The sequence below is a fragment of the Pezoporus wallicus genome, unplaced genomic scaffold, assembly GCF_028554395.1.
Source record: "Pezoporus wallicus isolate ANWC-B61680 ecotype Strahan unplaced genomic scaffold, APGP_CSIRO_Pwel_v1 contig_4012, whole genome shotgun sequence".
Classification (NCBI taxonomy): domain Eukaryota; kingdom Metazoa; phylum Chordata; class Aves; order Psittaciformes; family Psittacidae; genus Pezoporus; species Pezoporus wallicus.
In genome coordinates, this window is record NW_026637828.1 from 316,862 (window position 1) to 329,098 (window position 12,237).

Below are 12,237 nucleotides of genomic sequence, written 5' to 3' on the forward strand. Positions count from 1 at the left end.
CGATCCCTGAGGGACGCCACTTGTTACTGGTCTCCAGCTGGACATCCAGCCATTGACCACAACTCTGTGTGCGGCCATCCAGCCAGTTCTTTATCCACCAAGTGGTCCATCCATCAAATTGATGTCTCTCCAATTTAGAGACAAGGATGTCGTGTGGGACAGTGTCGAACGCTTTACACAAGTCCAGGTAGATGACATCAACTGCTCTACTCCTGCCCATCAGTTCTGTAGCCCCATCATAGAAGGCCACCAAATTGGTCAGGCAGGATTTCCCCTTAGTGAAGCCATGCTGGCTGTCACCAAGGACCTTGTTTTTCATGTGCCTTAGCATGCCTTCCAGGAGAATCTGCTCCAAGATTTTGCCAGGCACAGAGGTGAGACTGACTCAGTCCTCTCATCAGGACCCATGGACTTGTGCACGTTCAGATTTTTAAGATGGTCTCGAACCAGTTCCTCTCCTACAGTGGGCGCAAGGTCTTCATTCTCACAGTCCCTGCATCTGCCTTCCAAGACTTGGGTGGTTTGGTCAGAGCCTTTGCCAGTGAAGACCGAGGCAAAGAAGTCATTAAGAACCTCAGCCTTCTCCAAATCCAGGGTAGCCAGTTCTCCTGAGAGCTTCCTGAGGGGGCCTACATTCTCCCTAGTCTGTTTTTTATTTGCTATGTACCTGTAGAATACCTTCCTGTTGTCTTTAATACCTCTAGCTAAGCTTAATTCTAACTGGGCCTTAGCTTTCCTAACCTGGTCCCTAGCTTCTTGGACAACATCCCTGTACTCTTCCCATGCCACCTGTCCTTGCTTCCACTTATTATAAGCCTCTTTTTTCATTTGAATTTTCCTCAGGAGCTCCTTATCCATCCAAGGAGGTCTCCTGGCCCTCCTGCTGCACTTCCTTCTGGTTGGGATGCAACACTCCTGAGCTTGCAGCAGGTGATCCTTGAATATCAACCAAGTCTTCGGCCCCTCTGCCCTCTAGGGCTGTATCCCATGGAACCTTCTGAAGCAGGTTCCTGAAGAGGCCAATGTCTGCTCTTTTGAAGTCCAGGGCAGTCAGCTTGCTGCACGCTCTTCTCACTGTCCTGAGGACCTCGAACTCGACCATCTCATGATCGCTGCATCCAAGGTTGCCCTGGAGCGTCACATTTCCAACCAGCCCTTCCCTGTTGGTGAGCACAAGGTCAAGCATGGCACCTCTCCTTGTCGGCTCCTCTATTACTTGCAGAAGGAAGGTGTCTTCCACACAATCAAGGAACCTCCTGGATTGCTTGTGCCAGGCTACACAATTGAGGAACCTCCTGGATTGCTTGCGCCCGGCCGTACCATCCTTCCAACAGATGTCAGGGTGGTTGAAGTCACCCATGAGAACAAGGGCCTGCGAGCATGAGGCTTTTTCTATCTGTCTATGGAGTGCTTCAGCCGCAGGTTCTCCTTGATCAGACCGTCTGTAACAGATCCCCACAGTAATGTCTCCCATAGCTATATTCCCTTCAACCCTGATCCACAAACTCTGTGCACTGCTCACCTGTCCCCAGACAGAGTTCCATACTCTCCAGACTATCCCTAACATAAAGGGCAACTCCCCTTCCCCGCCTGCTGGGCCTGTCTTTTCTAAAGAGCCTGTAACCTTCCGTTCCAACACTCCAGTCATAGGAGCCATCCCACCATGTTTCTGTGATGCCTATTATATCATAACCCCATAGACGTGCACACATCTCTTAATTCCTCTTGTCTGTTCCCCATGCTACGGGCATTTGTATAGAGGCATCTGAGCCGAGCTCCAACTGAAGCCGGCTCATTGGCTGGAGCGGCTGGGATATCTCTACATTGCTCCAAGCATTTATTATAATGGATGCAAGCAACTAGCCCATGAAGTCCCTGTGCTCAAGCAAGCCTTGACAGACAGATGGGAGGAAGCACAGGCTTTGTGTATGTGGCATTTCCACTTTGTAAAACCCAGGACATTTCCCAAGGGCATAAAATTTAGGCCAAAACAATCTTCAGAGATAAAAATAATTCAACTACTGAACCTGAAATAGAATGTTCCACGTTTTTGATAGAGCATCTTCTCCTTCTTCAGCTCTTCTATCTGGCCTTCAAACTGTAGCACAACAGGCAGCCTTTTATAATCTCTCCATACAGTCTTTACTGAGAAGTTTGTCTTCTTAGGCTGCACTCATATCATAAAACCAAAAGAAGAAAGGATAATTGCATCAGATTTAATTCATTCATACTCAGGAACATCAATATACAAGCCACGTTGTTCAACTGCAGCAAGGCTATCAGTTCACAGATCAACCCCTTTCTGCTTCAGTTTAAATGCTGATCTGCATTTATACAGAATTAGAGTACATAGAAAACTGACTTCAGCAAAAGACAAATGCCCTATAATGTATCACTTAAGTGCAACCTACCTCCAGTATGCGCAAGCTCTAGCTGTGGTACTAGTACATTTACATACAAAAAATAATTGGATTTGCAAAGCATGGAACCTTATGACTTGAAAAACGCTTTTTGTTTTAATATGTCCTGCAAGGAACTCACCAAAGTAACTGATCAAACTATCTCTTTGAAGAACAAATTGCTGATTATCCTTCCTGTGCTGCAGACATCAAGCAAGAAAAAATGATTTTAAGATTGGAGAGGATGTAAAGGCTTAAACTGCATATAAACCAAGGCTGGTGCTATGTTTACTAGCAGGCAAGATATTTTGATCCTCCAAGACAATAGAATTTTCCACACCTGACACGCATCTGCATCAACGTTAAGTAACCGCATCTATATATCACTATCTAGCAATGTGGTCTCTTGTTGTCCTCTCCTCCCTTTCTGTCTGTAGTTGGCCTCCCAAACAGGTGAGAACTTAAAAATACACAAGTGTCTGTCCCTTTTCTTTTTGAACCTAGTTTTACACAGCAGATTGCTAAAACAGGGAGAAACAGAAACAACACTAGAAGTGTTTAAGTTTCAACACCAGCAATAACATCTCCTGAAAAACACAGTGCTGAGTCAAAGAAATTGCATTTGTATTTCTGTCTTACCACTGCCAAATTCTGATAGCTGGCTGTGAAGTTAAATTCCTGTTTTGGACTCTTTATCTTAAAGCAGAGAAACTTGGCTCGCTCATTATTCTCCAAATGAATCTCATTCTTCACAAGCTGATTCCACAGAGATACCATTTCACTATAGCTATGCAGAACATTCCTCCCAAGATGATTAAATGTTGATGCCTGAAAAACAAAGGCAAACACATTAGTCTGGCTGAGTTAAGACAGAAAGCAGCACAGCACAGAAGTGAAATTAATGCATTTTCTTGGTAATGATGATTACAAGAACTGTTAGAGTGCAGCTCTTCAATTACCAAAATACTCTGAACTGCCATAAAGACCTCAAAGTTTATTTTCTCCCCTCTAAGCAAAGGAGAAAGGAAAATCTAAATAGTTTAAAAGAAAACAGTTGATAAGCATTTTTTTCTCATTCAAAAATGTTTCTCACAATCCTTCACACTGTGTATGAACCAGCGGTGATACAAGAGGAAAAGCTGCAGCTCAGAATAAAGGAACACCTTAAACATAAACCTAAGTGAAAGATTTAGATGATTGCAGTGGATTCTAAAAGAAAGGCAAAAATTCCAAGCTCTCATGTCATTTATACAGAAGCACGTAAGAAATTTCTTCAAGACAACTCTACACTTTGCATAGTGACAGGTTTATCATATTGCTTAATGCACAGCAAGTGTGACGAAATCAGTTTTAAACCTCAGTTGCATAGAACAGTCTAAAATAAATTAGGAGGAAGCTTAGAATCACAGACTGGTTTAGGTTGGAAGGAACCTTGTAGCTCATCTAGGTCCAACCCCCTGCCATGGGCAGGGACACCTTCCACTAGATCAAGATGCTCCAAGACCTGTCCAACCTGCCTTGAAACACTACCAGGGATGGGGAAGCCACAGGTTCTCTGTGCCAGGGCCTCACCACCCTCACAGGGAAGAACTTCTGCCTAAGTTACCATTTCAATCTCCCCTCTGACAGTGTAAAGTCACCCCCCCCTTGTCCTGCCACTACATGTCCTTATCCAAAGCCCCTCTCCAGCTTTCTTGTTGGCCCCTTAAAGCGCTTGAAGCTGCTCTAAGGTCTCCCCAGAGCCTTCTTTTCTCCAGGCTGAATAAGACAGCCTGTCTCCAGAGCAGAGGTGCTCCAGCCCTTGCAGCACCTACGTGGCCTCCTCTGGTCTCACTCCAACAGGTCCACATGCCTCTTGTGTTGCTGCACCAGAGCTGGATGCAGGACTGCAGGGGGGTCTCCCCAGAGCCCAGTAGAGGGGAGAATCCCCTCCCTTGTCCTGCTGCTCATGCTCTGGGGTCACAGTTTCTAGGCTCAGACTCTCAGAGCTGCCTCCAAGTCCTTCTCCTCAGGGTTTTTTTCAAAGCTAATAAAAAGACCCTGGCTGTGCCGATTTATCTGCCCCAGAGTAAGCTGCTCATAATTCAAGCACAGAGAACAGATGACCATAAACATTTCAAGATCCTTTCTTATGAGATGGCACATAATGCATGAGTTTCTCAAACAAGCTACTTCACACAGCATGCCAAACAAGCGTTAGTTTAGCATGATGACAATTCTGGCTGGTACCTGTCACAAAGCTCTATCATAAAAGCCATATACTATAGGAAGCATCATGTTCTTTACCTGTAGGTATGTGGTAGCTGGTGTGTAAATGTGAATTTTCCCTTCCTTTTCATTGCCTTGATCTTTATATAATAGTTCCACTACAAGATTCTTAATGGAGAGAGATTTTCCAGTTGTCAGCTCCATAGTCAACAAATAAGCAGAATGCTGAGGCTGATGTAGTTTGTGAGCTGCATGCAGATATAGCCATGGGGTGTCTATATTTAATAGACCTGGAAGGAACACATATTAAAGCTGGCAGAAAAGTGAGATTTCAGGCTTCCTGGATTCTAACTCTGCAACAAAGCTGGTAAGACACTGGGGTTTAGAAATAAGGATAAAATGCTCCTCTCAACCTATTCTCTTCCTGGATGGTATATAATGAAATGTATGTCCTTCACTAGCATAACATGCCTCATAGTGTAGCACATAGAGAGGTTTGTTAATAAATGGAAATTTGTGAATTCCAGTCTCTAACTGGCACCAGGAACAGGTTCTACTGCATGATCTGCAACAAAATGTGAAATCTTTACCTGAACTGTAAGTCTGTAACCGTTATTTGCACAATTACAATGGCCTTAATCAAAACTGTTCTGACATGGGCAAACACTGAAATTCAATCCTGCAATACATACATTTTGAACAAGATTTCATGATGCATTAAGTTCAGTAAGATGTTTCTGTATGCATATTTTTTAGGGCTTTCCTGTATCTTTGGGCATAAGCTTTTTAACTGCCATGTGAAGAAATGTGAAATGAAATTCAATAAGAAATATTTTTTTTTGTCATTTGGCTTTATGTGATGCAGTGTTTTTCAGATAATGGAGTCAATGCTGGTTCCATGTTTTGACAGTAAAGAATTTTTTTAAAACATGGTTCCTTCTTGGTCAGGTATCTCACTCAAAAGCTACAGGACATGACTGGTCTACATTAGGAGTACAGCTATCAGACAGCCCACTCTGCACAGCATAGGAGAGGTTATGTCTGCAGCACTGATCTGGTTTGGGAGCACCCAGATCAAGGCAGATGGTGAGAAACCAGAAAAGCTACAGCAGAAGGCTGCTCTGATGGGAAAGGGGCTAAACAAGACCTGTGACAAGAAGAGAGGGAGCAGACTTGTTTAGTCTGCCAAAAGAGCAGGGGAATCTGTAGCTGCCTACAGCTAACTTAAAAGTAAATGGCAAAGATGAGGAACACAAACTCTTTGAAAGAGGCAGCAATGGACAATGGCTACAAACTGCATTTTGAGAGGCTAAGGCTCTTGCTGAAAGAGGCTAGCCAGCTAGGCTGTGGAAAGTTGGAGGTTCCAAAACCTCTGCTAGGCAAACCCACAGGAGATGCGATCTAATACTAGGAACAGTCATGATGGAGCAAGAGGCTGGTCTTGATAGCTTCCAGGGTTTGTCTCTTCCAACCATTATTTCTATGACTGTTACACCCACACAAAACTTGCTCACAAAATCCCAGCAGCAACTTTCAATGCTCGCTTTTCTAATCACAGACTTGAAATGGTTTGTGGTACTTCACCTTCCCACTTCTTCAGGCCATTTCTGGATGCATCTTTCCACTGCAGCCCAGCCACAAATGGCACGTGATCATTGTACTGCACCTCAAAGTTGGTGCTGCTCTGCAAATAAACCTGAGAGGCATGCGAGTGCTGGAGCTGGGTTCTATAATTCACCTGTTTCTCCAGGACTTGCATGGTAAACTGGAAAACAAGTTAAGCACATTTAAATAAAAGCAGGATTCTATCTTCAGGGCTGTCTAAGCTAACACACACACACAGAGTAGCAGAAATGTCATGAGTAGCATCTCTGCTCTGCACATTTGCCATTCACTTTACAGCTTTTCATGAATGCTGAGCAATTACAGATAGGAGTTTCTTTAATATGCATTTGTTACACCTACTTGGGATTCAAAAAGGAAAATTCCCATTAATTTTTAGATAATTTACTTTGTTGGAAAAGAACAAACCAAAATCTAGGTCTATGCTGGAATCACAGATAAATTCTATGCTTACAAGTACTCCATATAGAAAGAGAATAATGATTCAGAAAACTATTACCTAATCTAAGAAAATAACAGAGAAGACCTGCAACTTCTAATACCACAGAAATTTTTGGAACGTCTGTAAGAACATCTGTAAGAACTTTTTACAAATAAAACAAAAGATAAGAGGGCATGCCAATATAAATAATTATTTTCTTTTTGTAGCTCACAGAATGTGCCTCCAAAAGAAGGCATAAACTCTCTGAGGTTTTTAATTATACCTTACTACATGGGAAAACTTTTTACTGATCCAGAATAGAAATCAACTTATTAAAAACCCAAAAAAAAAGCGACAAAACCCAGGTCCATACAAACTTCCAGCTAAATGCTGTAATATTCAGAGTTACTATAACCTGTACTTTCCTTCCACATTGTGTGAGAAAAGCAACCTTCACAAATCTCTACAAAGCCTACAAAAACTTTAGACCACATTACACCCAAACGCTTTTAGTACTTGAAAAATCCATCTACCAGCTTTCTCTTGCTCATTTCAAACGTCAGAGATCTCTACAAGCCTCGGTTAAGATTGTACCTAATTCAAACTTAGCAGATTTGGATATCTGACTTATTAATACATAACACAAAAGTCTTAATAAATAAATTTATCCCAAATTTTCTCTTACTTTGTCTGCTAAACATTTGAAGTGAAGGTCTTACTCTTCAATACATGATTACCTCCATGAAATAGTTGACTAGAGATGAACTGGAACTGTTCTTAAATGCTTGGCTAATCAGCAGTTTCTTCCTGTTGTTTATTTGATTCCAGTGTTTCCCATAGCTAATTTCCATCTGGGAGGAAAGCCAAGATGCACTTGTTTCATGTTTCAGGTTAACCTAAAGAACAAAAAAACACCTTCTTCCTGTAAACCAGGCTCTTTTATTCACTGCTGTTAAGTGTGTGTAGAAATAGTTCCAAGTAGCAAGCAAGACTAAAGCAGAAAGGGTTGCAAACTTTCCAAAGAGAAATCATATTCCATCAGGAGAAAGAAATTCAGTGTACAAAGCCCCAGACTATGGGCTTCCAGTCAAACTGATTTTCTCAAAAGCTAAGGCAACTGGACTCAGGTACTGGATGGACTGGCCCACAAGGATTCACTGGGCAGCTGCAAAGCCTGGCAAGATCCTCCTTATGGGAAACCCTAACACTTCCTGGCTTCAGTCCAATTTGGACCAAAAGCAAATCTGAAAGGATACAAAATTTCCCTTTAATTCAGAAGCTTATTCTTCAGCCAGCTCTCTGTTCTGAAGTAAATACCCAGTTTTCATGGTGATTTGCCTTTAAATTAACCTTTGTGCCGTCTGTAAAGGATGAAACTTTAAACATATCTGCTTTTCTGCATGAAAGGGATGCACACACTGAAATTTGTGAGAATGCACACAAATCTGAACAAGAAAATTAATACAGAACATGTCTAAATGTCTTATTTGCCAGACATATAGCTTCTGAAGAATAAGCAAACTCACTTTTAGTTACAAGGGTAGAAACAAGATAAATCAGAAACTTAAATTTTTCACACATTCTGCATTAATTGCAAATTAATACATTAACATCACTGGAGAGTTCCGCCACTTACAGCTGTAATGGACTGCATAAATTAGCAGCAAGTTACTGGACTGGCTATCTTTGTCTACGTAGAAAGCAAAGAGAAACACGATGAGTAGAAAAAGACTGATCCAAAAAAGGCATCTTGGGCATTGCCCTGTTTAAGCCCCTCTATGTGAGTTACACCAGGATACTTGGCACACAAGTACTAAGTGCTTCAGTCAGTATCTCTACCTTGTGATTATAGGTTGGAGTCTGTATACAGTGAAATTCATGCCCAATATCAAGTTCGTACACGCCATGTGCACCTGTCTCCACTTTCACCTTTTGCCGCACACTGCATTCATGATGAACATTCTTTGCCTCTCCTGTTCAAGTTAAACCACAAAGTTACCTATTTAAATAAATCAAAAGTAAACTTTCAAAATGTTAATTGCATATATCTAGTTCTGGCTTCAAGGTTTCTGTTTTTTCAAAAACATTAAAGTGAGATGTGTCAATTTTTACAGGTATCTTTTCATTGATTTACCTTATGAATCTAAAGGAAAGCACACATTTAATGAATCTGCATTTAAGAACAGTTACTTTGTATTTGCTAAATAAGTGATTTACACCCATGAAAATGAAAACATTATTAGAGTAAAAAGTATAAGACAAGTAGATATTTAATTCATGTAAAAGGTCCGGCAGTCTAAAGGTGCTGACCAAAGTTTGCGCAGTTTGGTACCAATAATGGCATAACTGCATTAAAATGAAGTTCAGCTCAAGAATTACTTCCACTAACTGCTCAAGATCTAGACACATTTTACTACAGTGTTGTTGTCAAAACACTGTTTCTTAACACCTGAACTTATTAATAACTAAACTTAACCAATGAGTAGGATTACTTCTACAAGGGATCACTTGCTGACCACATCAGGCAGAAGAGATACCAAACTGGGTTTGCATATATATGGCTTAGGATCTAAGTATGCAAATTCATACTTGTATAGCTATAGATCATCCAATACTGTTGTATGTGTTCAGGTATGTTTCTGTTTGTGTGTATAAAAAACTCTGATCAGCATGTCATTTTCTGCAAAATTATGGGCTCATACTGGTGTAGGTCTAAGAAAGCTTTACTACTTATATTGCTATAGGCTTTCTGAATGTGCAACATACTTTACACATACAACTACCCTACAATGTTTATCATGACTAGCTACTATAAGTATTCAATACCTTGATATAAGTACACTGATATTCACCTGCTTTGTCCAATAAAATTAATGCACAGTTCATACACTGCAGCCTGGAGGGCACAGCCCACTCTTTCCTACAAAGAGTCCCTCATTTTTTTGTGTATGTATGCAACAATTCATTTTGTATTAACACTTGAGAACACAAATTAACTAGGAGCAATTCCCATTAAAAAAGCCAAGTATTGGACATGCTTGTGAAAAGCACATTAGAAAATTAATTCTCTTTTTTATATGCAGAATCAAAGAGTAAAGTTTATCCACGTGAAAAGAGAATCTCACCCTAGGCCTCAAATCACAGTTTAAAAATCAAGTGAAATCTTTCCTGTTAAGAGTGTCCCAATCATGCAGCCAAATAACTTGCAGAAAAATGAGACAAACAGAATGCTTTTACTTTCCCTCTTTTTCACTGTACCTAGGAGTCCATATTTCATCCTCAAACCATGAGACCACAAGCCTTCAGTTTGCTTGAGAAGACTGATGACATGAACTCCAACGACACCTGGAAGGTAAGTCTCCCCTTCCAATGAGTATTGTCTCAGCTTATCATCAACCTTCTTCTCCAGAAACACTACAAAAAGAGTAGAAGTGATTACGCAGTGGTAGAACACAGAGTTAACTTTAACCAGAAAAGTAATGCTGCAGTGCGAAAAAACGAATGCATTCAGTCTCACCCTGTCTAGTCCATGCTGTACTCCTTGTGTAGTAAACAAAAAGACAGAGCTGAATGTCCAGTGTCTTCCTCTGACTACGTACACAGCCTGTAAACCATATTTCTCAGCTACTGCTTAAAGTTTAGTGAAATGAATGCAGTCAAAGCTGCTTCTAAAAGGAAATAAAATCTAACAGACTGATCTTTTAATTAATTAAGACCTAATAAATGGACATGTGCATATTTCCTTCTACACAGGTCAGAGCAAGGTTGTGGTTTTGTAACAGAATTGGTGCATTCTAGGTCTAGAAGAGTTTAAAATCAGACCAGATCAGACTGGCAATCCATGTGAAAGCTAAAGATGAAAATTTCACCTAAAGTTAATCTCGCATAAACCAAACTGACATTTTGAATTCCTTAAAAGCTAGTTTTACTTGGAAACATTGCATAATCCTATGACATCTCAATGTCTTTGCCACATGGAGACTAGAGTAAGAAATACTATGGAAAAAATGAGAGCCTTACATTAAATTATTGGTTTATTCCACTGTATTAATTTACCTTTAAAAAAAAATTACATCATACAAACAGTAAAGCCCTCTTTCTGATACTTTCATTTTCCTCTTAGTGTATTTGTGAGAAAAAAAAATTAAAGATTTTTAGAACAGGTTTAAGAGACATTTAGCTACATGTATGTCTCTGCAGTTTTGTACTAACAAAAGTGAAAATGAGAAAATATTTTAAGACCCGTTATTGTTTTGGCATTTTTTGTTAGGTGGAATTACTTACATCTTATTTCCTCTACCCTCTTCCACAGTTATTAAAAAAAGACTTAAACAACAAGGTGTTTTACAATTCCTATTATCCTGAAATACGTATTCGTACAAATTTATGAAAGATAGTAATCTTAAAAGGCAGTCTTACCGATTTGAAAGGAGTTTTAGAAATGCATGTCCAAAACCAGGCAAACATAATATATAAGAGCTCCAGAACTTACATTTATATGGCAAATACTTATTGTCCTCTAACCTGAAAGAAATGCAGCATCCTTCAATAAATTATTCAGGGATACTGAAAAAGTTATCTTCTTGCCAAGTTGTTTAGTGATGTTTCCTGACAGAATGATAGGACTGCTTTCCTTTATCAGCTTTACCTCCAGCTGGGTCACATATCTCTGCTCTCCACCCAGCATCTGCAAATCTGTCATTCCCTACAATAAACAAACAAATAAAAAAACAAAACCAAAACCCAAGCCACTCAACAGTACAAACTGATTTGAGAAAACAACAGTATACACTTGGGCATTTCAGGAATGAGAGGAGGAAGAAAAGAGAGGTTTTTTCTATACACTCAACAACCCCCTCTTCTACCTCCCAAACCACAGAACTTATTGTAGGTAAATAATGGGGAGGAAGGATGGATGTGTTTTTCCAGTTACACAAAAATCACAGTGGTGTGAGATGCTATTTACTTCACTTTTTGCTGGCTTCAGTAGTGACTGAAGTCATCAAGCATATTACGATACTGGGCCAAAAAGTAATATGGTGTTACTGAAAATACTGGCAGTCTCACAGAGGTAACTAGATTTAAGTTGGACTAGATGCAAACAATCTGAAATGCTAATTAGTGTTTGGGTTAATGAGAAACATCCAAAAAATCTTTGCTGAAATATTACTCTAGAAAAAAAAAACAAAAATTTTTTAAACAATGTGTTCACTGTAGGAAAATGCAGTGTTTGAAACTGACTGGCTTAGGAGGCCCTCATAAGACATGGCATCCTGCTATGGGTATCAACTGCATAATGAAAAAATTGTTCAAGTCCTGGAATAGAAACAAAAATGTCAGTAGAGTTTCAGTGACAAACTCCCACCTGCATTTTTATTTGCTTTTTAATTTCAGAGTTCAAATACTGTAATTCTCATGCTTACTACCCAGTGCTTTAAAAAGAAAATAACTTCCTGTGATATAAACAATAGTATCTTAGAGATTCCTACAATTGTAGAGTCCACACACGTGAAGAAATGGGCCTAGGCTTACTCAGAGTGTCTTTATGCATGGTCAGAACATGGCTCTGAAAAACTGTGTGCTCCA

General features: G+C 40.1%; 1 protein-coding gene across 1 annotated transcript in view; it reads right to left on the reverse strand.

Annotated features, from left to right (window-relative positions):
- LOC130598454 (uncharacterized) overlaps positions 1 to 12,237 on the reverse strand; it is a 93,948-nt gene that overhangs the window by 47,896 nt on the left and 33,815 nt on the right. The window contains exons 23-30 of the mRNA XM_057407872.1: positions 11,176 to 11,356; positions 9,910 to 10,065; positions 8,491 to 8,624; positions 7,389 to 7,547; positions 6,192 to 6,372; positions 4,686 to 4,897; positions 3,039 to 3,227; positions 2,028 to 2,167 (exon numbers count right to left, since the gene is read on the reverse strand). Coding sequence (XP_057263855.1) covers positions 2,028 to 2,167; positions 3,039 to 3,227; positions 4,686 to 4,897; positions 6,192 to 6,372; positions 7,389 to 7,547; positions 8,491 to 8,624; positions 9,910 to 10,065; positions 11,176 to 11,356 — 1,352 coding nt within the window. The remainder of the gene's footprint in view (positions 1 to 2,027; positions 2,168 to 3,038; positions 3,228 to 4,685; positions 4,898 to 6,191; positions 6,373 to 7,388; positions 7,548 to 8,490; positions 8,625 to 9,909; positions 10,066 to 11,175; positions 11,357 to 12,237) is intronic.